We start from the raw sequence: 19,014 nt of genomic DNA, 5'->3' as shown, positions 1-19,014 counted from the left end.
TTAGAAAAATCTTAAGACTTGGAAGGGGAATTAGGCTTGATCTAGTCCAACCTGTTACTTATAATCCTGACAAATGGCTGAGCATCCGCTGTCTAAATAGTGAATGGTGCACACTGCTGGGTTTAAATCCCTGCCCTACCACTTCGTAGCTGAATGACTGTGGGCAAGTTCTTAGCCTCTCTGTATCCCATTTTCCTGGCTTACTGTGGATTGCCAGGAACTGTGCCCTGGCAATAGACAAAGACTACAAGAGACCTGACCTTCAACCCTCTGTTATTGAGTATTGAAAGATGAACTGAGAATCAAGTAGATTTTAGTGTTACACGTCCTGTGGATAAAAAGTATATTGAAGGTCCAGTAGTTATATTAGAAAGGAAATTTTTAGTAGTGGTAAAAAAGGAGTTGAGAAGAGCATTCATGACTCCATTAGTTGACGTTCTGTTATTTTCAGTTCTGTCTCTAGAACAATTTAAATCACTTTTATTCTTCTATGTGACAGTTCTTCACCTTAACAAATGTAAAATTCAAAAATGTATTGTGTAATTGTAGATTGTATAAATGTAGATTTTTCCTGTAAAAGTCCATAGGTTTAGAATATTTTTTGCAATTTGTCTATAATTTAGGAAAAACAAGATGAACCACTAATGGGTGATAAATTTGTAAAACTAATCTAAGAAATTGTATGGACTATAAATTATCATTTATTTTTATTAGTGCATGAGTAGTTCAGCAAAACTGGAAATTTTAGGAAGTAAATTCAAGCCTTTTGAGATTTATAGTATTCTGAATAGTGTATTAATTATATTTAACTATGAATGACAGAAAATTTGAAAATAAGACTGGCTTAAACAAAATAGTATTTTGCTGTCTTATAACAATCGGCAGGTAGTTCAGACTTGTCATGTCTGATGGTGTCAGAAGCATGGGCTTCTTTCTCCTCTCATTACTAACCTTTTTAATCCTGTCCTCAAGGTACAAGATGGTGGCTTGGAATTCCAGGCTTCAGGATGTAGGAAGGGATGAAGAAGTTATTAGGAACATTTCTGCTTTCACGTCATTGACCAGAACATAGGAACATAGTCACGTGGCCACATAGTTACAAGAGATGCTAGAACACAATTTTTACTTTTGATAGGCATGTGTTCAGGTATAATTTGGGAGTCTTATGTCTGGGAAAGATACTGGCACAACTAGTGGTGTGACAAAACTACTTTGCTAACCACTTAAATCCCAAGTGCCTAGTACAACACATACCATAGTAGACATTCATTAAATAGTTGTTTCTTGGATGAATGTTTCTTAGTGTTCCTGTCAGAATAGATAGTGGTCTGAGTACTAACTAATATACTTGACAAGTTATGGCAAATTTGTTTATCCTTGGTTTTCTTTAATGTTTGTTCTTGTCTGTGTTCTCCCTTTACAAATAAAGTATCCCTAATAGTCTTCCAACAGATTTAATACCATACAAAACTTATCTCATCTCTTTTACTGCTGATATTCCTCCAGCCCACACTAAATAGAGACCTAATAAACCTCTCTTTTCATGTCTTTGATCAGTACAGTCCTGTCATGTTGTAAGTACTCAGTAAAATGTTTTTAGACTGAATAAACAAACAGGAAAGGGGGGCTGAAACATTTGTTCCTCAAGTGAGGAGTTTTTCATCCGAACAGCATTTAAGTATATCACTAGTAGTGTGGGTACTGTGCACGTGTTATAGGAAAGGGGAAAGGCTATTGTTTCATTTAACACAACATTTATTTATCATTTGTATGTACCCTATGCTATGTACTTCCTGAGAGATTCAGATGAATACTGTCATTCAAGAAATGTATGAACTAATAGCTCATGCCATATGATTTGTCAAAAAACATAAATATTTATAATAGCTTAAAAATAGTAAATGGCACATAATATCTAAAAATAAACATAACTGTACTATGAAGGTTTGGAAGAAGTAGAGATTCGATCAAATAAGGGGAAATATAAATACTGGATTTCTTTTAATACAGGGAGATTTTATGAAAAAGGCCAAAAAAGGACTACACATGAGTTTTCTGAGAAAATAGTAATGAAAGAAATGAGCAGTTTTTAATTTTACAGCAATCATATGTTGTCCTGTAATACAATGACTAGCATTAACCAGAAGAGGAGAAATAGAGATTAACAAAACATAATGAATTCTTTTCTATCCAAGGTGTTCTAAATGTGATTATATTTGTTACGTAGGAATATAGAATTCAGTGATCCTTTCCACAAATATTTAGTGGACATCTCTGTGCTCAGTGCTGAGAACACAAAGAAGACTAAAGTACCGTTTCTGCCCTCAGTAGTGTACACTGTAGTGAAAAAGACAAGTGAAAGGGGTAACTTCAGTTCTGTTGCACTAAGTGATATAAAAGTAGTTTATATGAGGAAAGAAACAGGGTATAGCGGAAGGAAGTATAAATAAATGAGTGTGTTGCTATGACAGCAGTTTATTTTTCTTTTTTTTGTTTTCAGTTGGAGAACATCAGTTGACAGGCCATAAAGTGGCAGTTAAAATCTTAAATCGACAGAAGATTCGCAGTTTAGATGTTGTTGGAAAAATAAAACGCGAAATTCAAAATCTAAAACTCTTTCGTCATCCACATATTATCAAACTGTAAGTATTTTTGTACTCAGTAAACCAAAAGAGAAACTGTCTTGAGACACTATTTATGAATTTACAAATAGTTTGTCTTTGATTAACCTTTCATAAAAGGACTTCTTTTCATATTTATATTTAGCAAGTGTTAATTTATTTAACCTCTATCAATTCTTTTTTGCATACTTTTGGTGTAGAATTAAAAGTTACTGTTTCAAAATTGGTACTGTTTTCAAGTGATGGGTGCAGCTTTGGAAGGTGACTTTTTTTTTTTACTCTTTTTTTTTTTTTTTTTTTACAGAGACAGAGAGTCAGAGAGAGGGATAGACAGGGACAGACAGGAATGGAGAGATGAGAAGCATCAACCATTAGTTTTTCGTTGCGCATTGCAACCCCTGAATTGTCCATTGATTGCCTTCTCATACGTGCCTTGACCGTGGGCCTTCAGCAGACTGAGTAACCCCTTGCTCGAGCCAGTGACCTTGGGTCCAAGCTGGTGAGCTTTTGCTCAAGCCAGATGAGCCCTTGCTCAAGCTGGCGACCTCGGGGTCTTGAACCTGGGTCCTCCACATCCCAGTCCGACGCTCTATCCACTGCGCCACCGCCTGGTCAGGCTGGAAGTTGACTCTTATTTCTAGTATTCACTTTGAAGTTTTTTAGGACTTCGATATTCCTAGATTTATTTTGTAATTTTCTTTCTAGTCAATTTTCATTAACATATTCAGGATATTTTTTTTTTTTGAAAAGGTAGAAAGTAACTATTAAAGATTACCTACCAGAGTATATAATTTGCAATATTACTTTAATTATTGGTAGTAAAGCTCTTGGGAAGGCAAATGAATTCTTGAGGGGATAAGAAGTTACAAACTTAGAAGATAAGTAAATATTTATTAGATGTTAGTAAATAAGCCAATTAAATAAATTCCAATGTAATTAATTTTTGAAAAAATTTAAATATGCAACAGTATTCCCTTAAATCATTTGAAATTATGGTGTAATATTCACTGAGAAAATGTGATATGCTAAACACTGGAAATTGTATTTGTTTATCTTAAAGCTTGGGTAAAGTTTTATAAAATAAGTATTACTTTTACTTATTGAGTACCTAATGATGGCTAGAAGTTATATTGAGAGTTTTACATACATAATTTCACTTCATCCTCCTGATATTATCTTCATTTTATTGATAAGGATATTGCATATCTAAAGAGTATCAGCAACTTGTCCAAGGTCAGATATCTAATAAGTTGTGGAGCTGGAAGCTGAGTTCATATCTGATTCCAAACTCCATGCTGTTAATATCTATTCTGCACAAAATTGAGTTATATAAATCTCTTTTAAAGGAAAAATAAATTTGTGTATATTTTTAATATACAGTCATGCATTGCATGGTGATGTTTTGGCCAACAGTAGAACATATGTACAACAGTTGTCCCATAAGGTTATAATGGAGCTGAATTTCCTGTAAGAAATGGAAGATACATTGTTCAGGAGGAACCTTTTTCTCTGACGGGAGCAGTATCTTTAGGGCTTGGCAGTAGATTCCTTCTCATTTACAGCACCTCAGTTTTTTGTTTTTGTTTTTTATTTGTTCATTTTAGAGAGGAGAGGGAGAGACAGAGAGAGAAAGAGAGAGAGAGAGAGAGAGAGAGAAGGGGGGAGGAGCTGGAAGCATCAACTCCCATATGTGCCTTGACCAGGCAAGCCCAGGGTTTCGAACCGGCAACCTCAGCATTTCCAGGTCGACGCTTTATCCACTGTGCCACCATAGGTCAGGCAGCACCTCAGTTTTGAGTATTCACATTACATCCCTATTAGTCACTCATTGACCTATTCAGCTCAGAGGAGCCCGTCCCCCCAGTGCACCATATCCAGAGGGCGCCACAGCCCTCCCAGACCTAGCTTCATAGTCTTCAGAGAACATTGCTGTCTGCCGCGGACCAGCGCAGCTCCTAAAAACGGTGCAGAATTAAGGAAACATACTTATTAAGAAAAAATGGGACCAGAGGACTCTTCAAATGCTGATGGCAATATCCGAGTGCCCCATAGCTCCAGTTTGCTTTATTATATAGCCATATGCAAATCAAGGAAGTCCTTGATACAAAGTTACACATCCAAGGCTAAAACAGGAACTCTCCCAAGGCATAAACAGGAATCCCCCTACCATTCGTAAGTGAAATCAACCATCATCTAAACAAAGAGTAAGAGGAAGGGCATGTAAATTGCTTCCAGCAACTTAAGGAAGCAAGTGAAGTGGGTGCAAATACTCAGCATCATAGCCAATATGGAGGTGGAGGGGGGAGAACTGACCCTTTTGCTAAGCCTCGAATCTGCAAAGGCTTTTTACCATTTACGGTCCACAACAGCTGTTCATTCTTTGCTGAGGACCTAAGATTCTGTACAAGGACACAGGTCCACAGGAGCTGCTTTTACAACTAGTAAGTGCCACTGCCACTTTGCTGAGAGCTTTCTGCGGCAGTGTGGAGCCAGCCTGTCCCTCTACTTTAGAAATGGTTTTTAGGTTGTAATGATGTAAAGCAAAGTTTGCTTTCTTCTATTAATTCAGTTAGTTCTTTGTGCCAGATAATGTCAAGGGAACCAAAGTAAATTTCTAAAGTTAAAATACTGAGTCCTCAGTTCTATATTCTCTTCATCTTAAACACCCTCATGTGTATGTATATATGTGTGCATGTGTGTGTGTGTGTGTGTGTGTGTGTGTGTGTGTGTGAGGGTATGAATACCACAGAATTTCTTAATCTGACCATTGCTCCAACATGGAATAGCCAAAAGCACGTTGCCGTGTCAGTCCTCTGTGTTCCTTGATCTCTCCGTCCGAGGTCTCATTCCTCCTGATCCTCAGGCCCCCTTTCACTTCCCCTGACACTATGTGGTAATCTATGCCTTACCCTGCCAGTTTCTCCTGGATATTTCCAGCCAGTCCAGCCCACATATCTGCTCACGAACCAGCACTGACAACCTCAGGGTTCAATTTCTGTCAGAGGGGGTTGGGGGAGGGCTTGTGGGACAGTGCTCATGAAGTCTGCAGTCATGTGCAGTAATGTCCTGGGCTGCCGCGCTCCTGCAGTGCTCACTGACTCCCTGGAGCATCTTCCAGCCCTGCACACTCCGTTCAGAGTCAGTGCCCTAGACAGGTGGAGCATTTTTTAAGGCTTTTTATACCAGACTTTTACTGTACCTTTTCTATGTTTAGATAGTGTTTAGATATACAAATACTTATTGTATTACAGTTACCTACAGCAGTGATTTTCAACCTTTTTAGAGCTGCGGCACATTTTTTACATTTACAAAATCCTGGGGCACACCACCTACCAAAATGACACAAAATGACACTCTAACACAGTACATATTATACATATAGTTAATAATATAGTTTCTAAATGTATTTATACTCACTTAGTGTGAAACCTGGGCCTGTTTCAATGAACACAAAAGGGATATCCTGGCAGGAATGGTAGAAAGACACACACGAAGCTCTTCCTCAACAGTTCTCAGTCTCTCTCTGTTTTTAGTTTTTATCGCAGTCAAGCTTGAGAATCTCAGCTCACATAGATATGTGGTTGAAAACGGGAGCAATGTCAAAATAGCTTTGTTGGCCAGAATGGGGAACTCCTTGGCAACAGATAACCAAAAACTGTCCAAAGGAAGATCAGCAAACATTAGCTTTAAAGTTAGATAACATTGTGATGCATTGTATATCACCCTCTGTGGGGGCCTCTTTTAAAAAGAAAAAGGTCAAATATCTATATACACCATCAGGATAGACATAACCAGCTGAGGCTGAGGCTTCATCTAGTGGTGGCAACATTTACCTCCAGTCCTGACCAGGATTAGAAATCGGGACCATGGGGAGGAGTAGCAGCTTCAACTACTCGCCGCGGCCACACAATGAGAAGTGCGCGGCATCCCGAGCAGGGACCTTCCTGGGTGTGGATGAGAGGCGGCCTACTATTGGTTCATCGCTGGTGGTCGGGATGAATCCTAGAAGGTGATTGGTCAGTGAGTGTTCCCTGTGCCTCCACTCTTCCTGTCACTGATAGCTGGAGGGATTGTGAGGGGAATGTTTATGTTCGAATGGAGGCGGCTGGCGGCAGGCTGGATAAATAGCCTCCGCAGGCCGTATCTGGCATGCAGGCTGTAGTTTGGAGACCCATGTTTAATTTCCCCACGGCACACCTGACCGTGTCTCACAGCACACTGGTTGAAAAACACTGACCTACAGTATTCAGTACTGTAACATGTTATACAGGCCTATAGCCTACGAGCAGTAACACGTTGTCTTATATAGCCTAGATGTGTAGCAGACTTTACCATCTAGGTTTGTGTTAGCATACTCTATGATGTTCACACAATAACAGAATAGCCTAATGATGCATTTTCAGAATGTGTCCCTGTTTTAAAAGACATATGACTATACTGTTACTTTAGTATACAGAAACAAAGAACTATAGTAAATGTAAACTCCATATGCTTATACAATAGCTTTGACACAGTTAGGAATCCAAAATAAATTCACAATTTAGATACAACTAAAATAATGAAGTCAATGAAATTAAAAATAATGTTTATAGTGTAGTGTGACAAAAAATGGTGTTTTGCAGACCCGGCCGGTTGGCTCAGTGGTAGAGCGTTGGCCTGGCGTGCAGAAGTCCCGGGTTCGATTCCCGGCCAGGGCACACAGGAGAAGCTCCCATCTGCTTCTCCACCCCTCCCCCTCTCCTTCCTCTCTCTCTCTTCCCCTCCTGCAGCCAAGGCTCCATTGGAGCAAAGATGGCCCGGGCGCTGGGGATGGCTCCTTGGCCTCTGCCCCAGGCGCTAGAGTGGCTCTGGTCGCGGCAGAGCATCGCCCCCTGGTGGGCAGAGCGTCGCCCCCTGGTGGGCGTGCCGGGTGGATCCTGGTCGATTGCATGCGGGAGTCTGACTGTCTCTCCCCGTTTCTAGCTTCAGAAAAATACAAAAAAAAAAAAAAAAATTAGAAAAAAAAATGGTATTTTGCAAAACCAAGTCACTGTTAAGTAGTAGAACTAGTAGAAGGAGGTCTAATACTATATTATTTATTTTGCTTCAGATAATATTGCAGAGAAAGCCTGTATATATTTAGCCTAAACTTTGTTACTGAGAAATCTTGGAGATCAGCATTAACTGGGAAGAGTTTGATAACCTTGTAGGTACACTGCTGTAGCTCATAACAAGGCTAGCATAGTAGCTGTGGTAGGTGAATAATGGCCCCAAGATGTTCTAATCCCCAGAAAAGGAGAATTAAGTTATAGATTTGTGAATGTAAAAATGTTCAAACCTAGACAGAAAATTTATAAAAGTTTATTTGAGGCAGAGGATAATCCTAGAAGCAAGATATCAACAGATTGGGAGAAATGCTTCTGAGAATAACAGTTTTCAGTTTCTTTCATGCATTTGCAGTTAAGGAGGATTAAGAAGATTAAGTAAGGAAGACCACATGAAGGTGGGAGAAAGTGAGGTGGGGATCAGATTATAGTAAAGATTATGTGCTCTCTTGAGGGTGGTCATACTTTAGAAGGAGGGGTCTGAAAAGAGGTATTTCAAAAGTATGTTGACCTCAATGTACAGAAAGAACAGATAGGCCTTGCTTAAGATAAAGATAAGCTTTTTACTAAAGAAGTTACATGTCTGGGATGTAAGTCCCTACCATGACCTGCCCAGTTAGGAGTCTATGATCAGATTACCCTAGGAGGTTACTTTCTATAGAACTTCTTTTTTCATCTACAAATTTAAGGTTGCTAATAAGCTGACCTTTTTTTTTTTTTTTTTTTTTTAAATTAAGTGAGAGTTGTGTGTGTGGGGGAGAGATAGACTCCTGCATGCATCCAACCAGGATCCACCTAACAGCCCCCCTACTGGGTGATGCTCTGCCTATCTGGGGCCACTGCTCCATTGCTCAGCAACTGAACTATTCTAGTACCTAAGGCGAGGCCATGGAACCATCCTCAGCACCTGGGGCCATCTTGCTCAAACCAATCAAGCCATGGCTGCTGGAGAGGAAGAGAGAGAGAAGGGAAAAAAAGGGGTGGAGAAGCAGATGGTTGCTTCTCCTTTGTGCCCTGACCGGAAATCAAACCTGGGACTTCCACACACCAGGCTGACACTTTACCACTGATCCAACTGGCCAGGGCTTCAGCTGACCTTAAAACAGGGAGATTTCCCTGGTTGTCTCGGTGAGCCCAAAATAATTACAATGATGCTTTAAAGTAGAAGAGGGAGTCAAAGGAGTCATAGAGATTGTAGACTGGAAGCAAGGTCAGAGGGCTAAAATGTGAGAAGGGCTCAACTGGCTCTATTTTGGCTCTGAAGATGGAGGAAGGAGACCACGAGACAAGGAATTCAGGTCTCTAAAAGTTGGAAAATACAGAGAAACAAATTTCCCTCCAAGAGCCTCCAGAAGGCAATGCAGCTCTCCTGACACCTTGGTTTCAGCCCAGTGAGACGTATGTCAGACTTCTAACCTATGAAACTCTAAGAAAACAATTTAGTCTTTAGTATCAGTAGCTATATATATTGCTAGTGAACTCTGCTATGTTCAGTAATGGGGCTCATTCAGCACATCTTAACAATAGTATGAATATGCCACTGACTGTTCAGAGAAAGCTTTTCTTGGGTTTGGCATGACATTGAATAACCTATGGTGACTCAGTTCTCCACCACTACCATGGAGACTGCACCCAATTATAAACAAACAGAAAGGCTCCTGAAATTGCATGGCAGTACTTGATTATAAGGTTATCATCTAGAACCTATGGTATATTCTAGATCAGTGGTCCCCAATCCCCAGGCCATGGACCGGTACTGGTCTGTGGGCCATTTGGTACTGGTCTGCAGAGAAAGAATAAATAACTTACATTATTTCCATTTTATTTATATTTAAGTCTGAATGATGTTTTTTGTTTTTAAAAAATGACCAGATTCCCTCTGTTACATCCATCTAAGACTCACTCTTGACGCTTGTCTCGGTCACGTGATATATTTATCCGTCCCACCCTAAAGGCCGGTCCGTGAAAATATTTTCTGACATTAAACTGGTCTGTGGCCCAAAAAGATTGGGAACCATTGTTCTAGATGATATAAAATATATATATGTATAGGATTTTAAAGATTATCATAAGAATTTAAGTAAACCTATGAGATCAGTGACTCACCTCTCCTCTTCTTTGTTTCCTTAACTTTATATTGGTGTTATTTGAGGATTAAATGTATTTGCGCTGGTGTAATGCCTTGTGTTTGAGGTGCATTGGCCCAAAGCGGGAGTTGGCAATCTGTGAGCTGATTCCAGTTCTCTTTCATGATTCTGAGTGGTTTTGTGCTTCTGACTCTGTGTTAGTAATGACTTTATTCTAGCTATTGAGTGACTTTTTTTTTTTTTTTTTTTTTTTTTGAGAGAGAGAGAGGGGGACTGACAGGAAGGGAGAGAGATGAGAAGCATCAATTCTTTGTTGTGGCACCTTAGTTATTCAATGATTGCTTTCTCACATGTGCCTTGACTGGAGTGGGGGCTACAGCAGAGCAAATGACCCCTTGCTCAAGCCAGGGGTCATGGGGTCATGCGTATGACACCACGCTCAAGCCGGCAACCCTGCCCTCAAGCTGGTGAGCCCATACTTAAGCTGGATGAGCCTGCACTTAAGCTGGAAGAGCCTGCACTCAAGATGGCGACCTTGGAGTTTCGAACCCGGGTTCTCTGCATCATAGGCCGACACTATCCACTGCACCACCACCTGGTCAGACATGAGTGACTTCTAAGCTGTGTTTCTTTGTTCTTTTTTACTGAGTGGCTACTTCCTGTAAGAGTATAAAACCAGGAAGCCAGACTAAAAGTATCACATGGCAAAGTGAGAGTGGAGAAGGGAGAGAAATCTATGTATTTACCTTGTTTCTTGTCCTCGTCATCTAGACTGCCAACCCTAAAGGACCCCAGGGGAGGTACGAGCCCTGGTTTCTGAGCTTTTCTGACAAACACAGATTTTGTCAGGAAGGGGGGTTGCAAGTTTTGTCGTGAAGATTTATTTTTGATGTCATTCTACCAGTGTTTTCTTTTCTTTTTTTTATAATTTTTTATTCATTTTTTTTAGAGAGGAGAGGGAGAGACAGAGAGGAGAGACAGAGAGAGAGAAGGGGAGAGGAGCTGGAAGCATCAACTCCCATATGTGCCTTGACCAGGCAAGCCCAGGGTTTCAAACTGGCGACCTCAGCATTTACACTACCAGTGTTTTCTTACCTCAGTTTTTATAATTATTTATAATTGTTTAACTTTGGTTTCATTACCTCATTCTGGTTTAGAATTATTTAATTATTTGCTATTTTGCTTTGTTGCAGGAGTTACAGAACATTCTATAACCTTTTCAGGGTTGGTCAGAAAGTAATTGGCAGTGGTGAATTTGATCTTTAAAGCTTCTGGCTTCCTAACTTGTGCTGAATCCACTTGGTTACATTGCCTCTTTAATTGTGGATCTGAATTTAAAAAAATAAAATGCACTCTCATGTATTCTTGCTGCAGAGCAAGCTTATTGACATAGCCTCTAATAATGTTAGTGATTTAAACAAGGAGAGAGACCTGATCCTTTTTGTAGTTTTGTTTGTTTTGTCCAGTCGTGGACTAGCTGCCAAGAATTGTTTCATTGTTACAGAATGGGTCTCTAAAATTAGCAAGAAAGTTTGAAAACTAAATACCAAGAAGTAAGGATATTTATTGCACGGTTTCTCTATTAACTCAAATTGGGGGGTAAAAACACTTAGAGGAGATGGACAATAAACCCTATATTAGTAAAATATCATGTATGTTAGACAGTGTAGAGGTGAGGGGATATGCCAAGCAGATACCTGAAGAGGAAAATAAGAGATGGGGGAACAACAAACACAAAGTTTCTGAGGTGGAAATTCCCACAGGCCAGAGATCAAGGGAGCAGAATGATCTAAGGGGAATTGAAGTAAAAGATGAATCAGAAAACCAGCTTGCGTGAGTTATTAAAGGTCTTTGTAAAGATTTTGGCTTTTACTCTGAGTAGGATGGTAAGCCATTATTGCAGTTTTGATCAGAAGTAGGATATTGCCTGACTACTGTTGAAGCACAGAAACCAGATGCAAGTCAATTGCAGTATTCTGGGTAAAAGAGATGATGCCTTGGAATAGAGCATTGTCTGGAAGGTACTGAGAAATAAGCATCTTCTGTATACGATTTCCAGGTAGAAATAACAGCTTTCACTGAAAGATTAGATGTAGAGTGTGTAAGTAGAGAAGTCAAGGAAGCTCCCAAGGTTATCTTGAGCAAATAGAAGAATGGAGTTCCCATTAATTGAAGTGGAGGAGGCTGTAAAAGAAAGAAGCTTGAGGTGGGGTGTTGAGGGGTGGTATTAAGAGTTTTATTTTGGGTTTATGAATTTGACATGTTTTTTATCCATCCAAGTAAACATACAAATAGGCTATTGAATATGTGAATCTGGAGTTAAGGGGAGAACTGTAAACTAGAGATAAATTTAGAAGTCATCATATACATGGTATTTGAGACTGAATAAGATCACTAAGGATGTGAATGTAGATAAACAAGAAGTTCAAGGATTGATCTCTAGGGCACTATGATGCTAGGGAGGAGGAGCCAGAAAAGGAGACTGAAAAGTTATTGAGGTTGGAGGAAAACAGAGAAAATCTGGTATATTGTAGACAAGTGAAGAATGTATTTGAAGAAGAGCGAGATTATCAACTATTTTTTTTATTTTTTACTTCTTCAAAATGCAGGGCACACTCAGCAATGAGCTAGTGTCCCCTCCCTCCAGCACTCCCTGCCCCCCCCCCCCCCCCCCGGCAATCTGCTTCAACTTTTCTTATACTGCTGAATATTGAGCAACATGAGACTGGGATTTGACCATTAGATTTGGCAAGGTAGAGGTTGCTGGTGTCTTTGAAAAGAACCAATTTGTTGGAATGGTGAGGGCAAAACCCTCACCATTTATGAAGGGCTTAGGAGAGAATAGGAGATGAAGAAGGGGAGATAGTAGCAATAGACAGTTCAGGAATTTTATTAAAACGAGAGAAGAGAAAGGAGTGACGTCACGGAAATGGCGCCGTGAGAAGCGCGTCCGACAGCTCTCCCCTAAATCACAACAAATTTATCAACTAGAAACAGAAAAATTTATCCTCGGAGCATTCCGGAGTTCCACACAAACTGAAAGCAAAAGGACTGTTATCACTTGAATCTGAGAGACGAGGGTGTGGAGGAAGCTACCGCAGCAGCGACGCTCATTCAAGCCGCGAGGGAGTGCGCCTGCGTGCTATCAATAAGACCACCCTCAGATGCCGATAAGAAAGAGGAAATCGAATATTATGGATACAAAAGAAAGAGAGGTAACACAAATAGATGTGGAAAAATCTATGGAGAAAAGACTTAACATATTGGAAGCCTTGGAGCTAAATGACAGAGAATTTAAAATAGAAATCTTAAAAATACTCAGAGATATACAAGAAAACACAGAAAGGCAATATAGGGAGATCAGAAAACAACTCAATGAACACAAAGAATATATTACCAAGGAAATTGAAACTATAAAAACAAATCAAACAAATGAAAAACTCAATTCACGAGCTGAAAAACGAGGTAACAAGCTTAGCTAACAGAACAGCCCAGATTGAAGATAGGATTAGTGAAATAGAAGACAAACAACTTGAGGCACAACAGAGAGAAGAAGAAAGAGACTCAAAAATAATAAAAAACGAGAAAGCCCTACAGGAATTGTCTGACTCCATCAGAAAGAATAACATAAGAATAATAGGTATATCAGAGGGAGAAGAGAAAGAAAATGGAATGGAGAATATACTCAAACAAATAATAGACGAGAACTTCCCAAGCCTGTGGAAGGAACTAAAGCCTCAAATTCAAGAAGCAAACAGAACACCAAGTTTTCTTAACCCCAACAAACCCACTCCAAGGCACATCATAATAAAGATGACACAAACCAATGACAAAGAAAAAATTCTCAAGGCAGCCAGGGAAAAGAAGAGTACAACATATAAAGGAAGGCCTATTAGATTATCATCAGATTTCTCAGCAGAAACTCTACAAGCTAGAAGAGAGTGGACCCCAATATTTAAAGCCCTGAAAGAGAGGAACTTTCAGCCAAGAATACTATACCCATCAAAGCTATCCTTCAAGTATGAAGGAGCTATAAAAACATTCACAAATACAGAAAAGATGAGAGAATTTATCAACAGAAAGCCCCCACTCCAGGAAATACTAAGGGGGGTTTTCCAACCAGATTCAAAGAACAAAAGAAAACAACACCACAAGTAACAGCTCCACCAAGAACACAATAAAACCAAACTTAAACTGTGACAACAAAGGAAAAAAAGGGGGGAGAGGATGGAGATTAACAGTAGCAAAGGATGATGAAGTGCAGAAATACTTATAAGATAGGGTACTACAATGAATATGGTAGGTACCCTTTTCATTACTTAATGGTAACCACCCTTAAAAAAACCACCACAAAAACACTTGACTTAAAAAAGGTAGCAACAGAGGAAAGAAGTATGGAACACAAACAAACAAAAACAAATGATAGAAAAACAAAAGAGAAGAATCAAACTAGATACAAAACTAACAGAAAGCAATTTATAAAATGGCAGTAAGGAACCCACAAGTGTCAATAATTACACTAAATGTAAATGGATTAAACTTACCAATAAAAAGACACAGAGTAGCAGAATGGATTAAAAAAGAAAATCCAACTATATGCTGCCTACAAGAAACACATCTAAGCAACAAGGATAAAAACAAATTCAAAGTGAAAGGCTGGAAAACAATACTCCAAGCAAACAACACCCCAAAAAAAGCAGGTGTAGCAATACTCATATCTAATAATGCTGACTACAAGACAGAAAAAGTACTCAGAGACAAAAATGGTCATTTCATAATGATTAAGGGGAAGTTGAATCAAGAAGACATAACAATCCTTAATATATATGCACCAAACCAAGGAGCACCAAAATATATAAGACAGCTACTTATTGACCTTAAAACAAAAACTAACAAAAATACAATCATACTTGGAGACCTCAATACACCGCTGACGGCTCTCGATCGGTCATCCAAACAGAGAATCAATAAAGATATAGTGGCCTTAAACGAAATACTAGAACACCTGGATATGATAGACATCTACAGGACACTTCATCCCAAAGCGACAGAGTATACATTTTTCTTTTTTTTTTTTTTTTTTATATATAAATAAATTTTTATTTTAATGTGGTGACATCAATAAATCAGGGTACATACATTCAAAGAAAACATTTCCAGGTTATCTTGTCATTTAGTTATGTTGCATACCCATCACCCAAAGAGAGATCGTCCTCTGCCACCCTCCATCCAGTTCTCTCAGTACCCCTCCCCCTCCCCTCCCCCTCTCCCTCCTTCCCTCCCCCCACCCCCCTTAGCCACCACACTCCTGTTCATGCCTCTCAGTCTCGCTTTTATGTCCCACTAATGTATGGAATCCTGCAGTTCCTGTTTTTTTCTGATTCGCTTATTTCACTCCGCACAATGCTACCAAGACTCCACCATTCCGCTATAAGTGATCCAATGTCACCATTTCTCCTAGCTGAATAATATACCATGGTGTATATGTGCCCCATCTTCTTCATCTAGTCCTCTATTTTTTTTACAGTGATTAAAAGCCTTTAAGCAAACTCTTGGCCAATACAGCAAGAATCCATAAATGAGTAGTGTCCTTAACATGTTCCCCAAGTCCAAGTCGGCCCCCTCACCATGCCAAATCCCTGAAAAATGCAACCCAACCACAGTTCAGTCTGTTAGGAGCTGTCACAGGGAGCAGGAGTCCAGGAAAGTTCCCCACAGGAAAAGTCCGTATGGCACTGGAATTGTTGTCACCATTCTATACTTTGCAGCTCATGTCCAAGTCCCAATGACCGCTGCTTCTAGCTGGTAATGATTCAGGTAGACTGGAAAAAGCCATTTGCAGCATGCGTGGATATGGAGCTTCTGTTCTCCTCTGCCTGGAGAGTTGAGACCAGGTTGCTTTTCCCTGGAGCTCTGTGACTGTGGCCTGGTAAAGAGAACCTTGGGATACACTAAGCTGGGTGGAAAAGGTAAATTCATAATACAAGTTGGCAAAAGGAGGAAAGAGAGCTCTAAATTAAGAGTAGGTCCCAGCCTGAAATATGAGTGGGGCATTGAGGTAGGAGGGATAAATGAAACACTATATATTTAGCAAAGCAGCAGAAAATAGGACTATCAACACCCACAACAGAGATCTTTGAGGGAAGAATAAAGAACCTGACTATTCAGGCAAAACATAGTTAAGTGGCCCTTGTGCAAATGAGATCAGTTTACCTGCTTCTTGGAAGAAATACCCTAGGCTCGTCCACAGTGTCATAGATGGGGTCGACGGCCCTGGGCACCTTCAGCCTTCAGTGGGAAACCCCAGCATTCTGGGCAAGGTTAGGTCATAGGTGGCTGGAGCAGGCCTGGAAGAGACTGAACCCTCCCTTAGAGGAGCAAGGGGGAAGCCCACCTTCCAGTGTCCCTGTTTCCTCACAGCAGAGGTGTGTAAGCCTGGCAGGCTTTAGCTCAATGACCTTCCTTTCCACTATTGAAGCAGGACCCAGATGGCATCCTATGAGACCCCTTTGGGGTGCTGGAGCCTTTAAGGGTGTATCCTAAAAGCTGGTAGTTCCCCCTGATCTCTATTGGGCTTTTTCTGCCTCTAGGTATCTTAAAAGCCATTCTCAGAAGATCTCGCTGAGGGGTTTGAGGATCCCCATCCGCCTATATAAATCTTTTCCATATATCTGGAGCTATTTGGAAAAAAGACAGAACAGTGTTATTAGCTAGATCTAATAAAGAAGGTAGATTTGGTGTCTCCTGTTCATCAGCTTTCAAAAGAAATGTAAATTTTTTTTTTTTTAAGTTAAAAGCATGATATGGTAGACCCGTCGGAGTCATTGGCCTGGTGTGCAGGATTCCCGGGTTCGATTCCCGGCCAGAGCACACAGGAGAAGCGCTCATCTACCTCTCCACCCCTCCCCCTCTCCCCCCTCCTGGTCCCTCTCCTCCCGCCCACAGCCAAGGCTCCACTGGAGCAAATCCACCCTGGGCACTAAGGATGGCCCCATGGCCTCCGCCCCAGTTGCTAGAATGACTCCGGTTGTAACAGAGCAACATCCCAGATGGGCAGAGCATTCCCCCCGCTAGGCATGCCAGGTGGATCCCAGTCAGGCGCATGCAGGAGTCTGTCTGCTTGCCTCCCCCCATCCCCATCCTCAGAAATATACAAAAAATAAATAAATAAAAGAAAAAATACAAAAAAAAAAAATACAAAAAAAAAATACAAAAAAAAAAAAGAAAAGGGGGGGGGGATTCCCTTGTGCTAAAGCACCAGGAAGCATGGAGTGAGCTTGAGTATGTCCTATGAAACATGGAGCTCTATGTTTACATATAAGACTTTGAAGAAGGAGGAACTGCTGAAATAGTTTGTCAGCATTTGTCCCTAAGACAGCAGTCTTTATAGTGGGAACACCATACGTAAATATTTGCTGTCTGTCTATAGATTAAGGGGGGAATATGGCCAATGCTGAAAAGCCATGATCTTTGTGCCCCTCCCCTCCCCCAACCCCCTCCCTCTCCTACCCCCACCCTGTAACCCCAACACTGTTGTTCATGTCTCTGAGTCTCATCTTTATGTCCCACCTATGTGTGGAAACATATAGTTCTTAGTTTTTTCTGATTTACTTCTTTCACTCAGTATAATGTTATCAAGGCCCATCCATGTTGTTGTAAAAGATCCTATGTCATCATTTCTTATGGCTGAGTAGTATTCCATAGTATATATATACCAAAGCTTTTTAATCCACTCATCCTCTGATGGACACTTGGGCTGTTTCCAAATCTTTGCTATTGTGAACAATGCTGCCATAAACATGGGGGTGCATTTCTTCTTTTCAGACAGTGCTATGGTGTTCTTGGGGTATATTCCTAACAGTGGTATAGCTGGGTCAAAAGGCAGTTCGATTTTTAATTTCTTGAGGTATCTCCATACTGTTTTCCACAGTGGCTGCACCAGTCTGCATTCCCACCAGCAGTGCAGGAGGGTTCCCTTTTCTCCACATCCTCGCCAGCACTTATTCTGTGTTGTTTTATTGATGAGCGCCATTCTGACTGGTGTGAGGTGATATCTCATTGTGGTTTTAATTTGCATTTCTCTAATCATTAATGATGTTGAACATTTTTTCATATGCCTATTGGCCATCTGTGTGTCCTCTTTGGAGAAATGTCTATTCATTTCTTTTGCCCATTTTTGGATTGGATTGTTTGTCTTCCTGGTATTAAGTTTTACAAGTTCTTTATAAATTTTGGTTATTAACCCCTTATCAGACGCTATGTCAAATATATTCTCCCATTGTGTAGTTTGTCTTTTTATTCTGTTCTTATTGTCTTTAGCTGTGCAGAAGCTTTTTAGTTTGATAAAGTCCCATTTGTTTATTCTGTCTTTTATTTCACTTGCCTGTGGAGACAAATCAGCAAATATATTGCTGCGAGAGATGTCAGAGAGCTTACTGCCTATGTTTTCTTCTAAAATGCTTATGGTTTCATGGCTTACATTCAAGTCTTTTATCCATTTTGAGTTTATTTTTGTGAGTGGTGTAAGTTGGTGGTCTAGTTTCATTTTTTTGCAGGTAGCTGTCCAGTTTTCCCAACACCATTTGTTGAAGAGGCTGTCTTTACTCCATTGTATTGTCTTACCTCCTTTGTCAAATATCAGTTGTCCATAGAGCTGTGGGTTTATTTCTGAGTTCTCTGTTCTGTTCCATTGATCTATGTGCCTGTTCTTATGCCAGTACCATGCTGTTTTGAGTACAATGGCCTTATAATATAACTTGATATCTGGAAGTGTAATACCTGCCGCTTTTTTCTTCCTTTTCAGGATTGCTGAGGCTATTCGTGTTCTTTTTTGGTTCCATATAAATTTTTGGAATATGTGTTCTATGTCTTTGAAGTAAGTCATTGGTATTTTCATTGGTATTGCATTGAATTTATAAATTGCTTTGGGTAATATAGACATTTTAATGATGTTTATTCTTCCTAACCATGAGCACGGTATATGCCTCCACTTATTCGTATCTTCCCTGATTTCTTTTATCAATGTTTTATAATTTTCTGAGTACAAGTCTTTAATCTCCTTGGTTAGATTTATTCCTAGGTACTTTATTTTTTTGGTTGCAATGGTAAAGGGGATTGATTCCCTGATTTCTCTTTCTGACAGTTCATTGTTAGTGTATAAAAATGCCTCTGATTTCTGAGTATTGATTTTATATCCTGCCACCTTGCCAAATTCTTTTATAA

General features: G+C 40.0%; 1 protein-coding gene across 3 annotated transcripts in view; it reads left to right on the top strand.

The window, feature by feature from the left end:
• PRKAA2 (protein kinase AMP-activated catalytic subunit alpha 2) overlaps positions 1–19,014 on the top strand; it is a 75,649-nt gene that overhangs the window by 20,598 nt on the left and 36,037 nt on the right. For all 3 annotated transcript variants that reach the window (XM_066269084.1, XM_066269085.1, XM_066269086.1), the window contains one exon: positions 2,501–2,642. In XM_066269084.1, the coding sequence (XP_066125181.1) occupies positions 2,501–2,642 (142 nt within the window). The remainder of the gene's footprint in view (positions 1–2,500; positions 2,643–19,014) is intronic.

The sequence above is a fragment of the Saccopteryx bilineata genome, chromosome 3 (assembly GCF_036850765.1).
Source record: "Saccopteryx bilineata isolate mSacBil1 chromosome 3, mSacBil1_pri_phased_curated, whole genome shotgun sequence".
NCBI classification, from domain to species: Eukaryota; Metazoa; Chordata; class Mammalia; order Chiroptera; family Emballonuridae; genus Saccopteryx; species Saccopteryx bilineata.
Note: the sequence above shows the minus strand (reverse complement) of the source record. Positions and strands in the feature narration are given on the sequence as shown.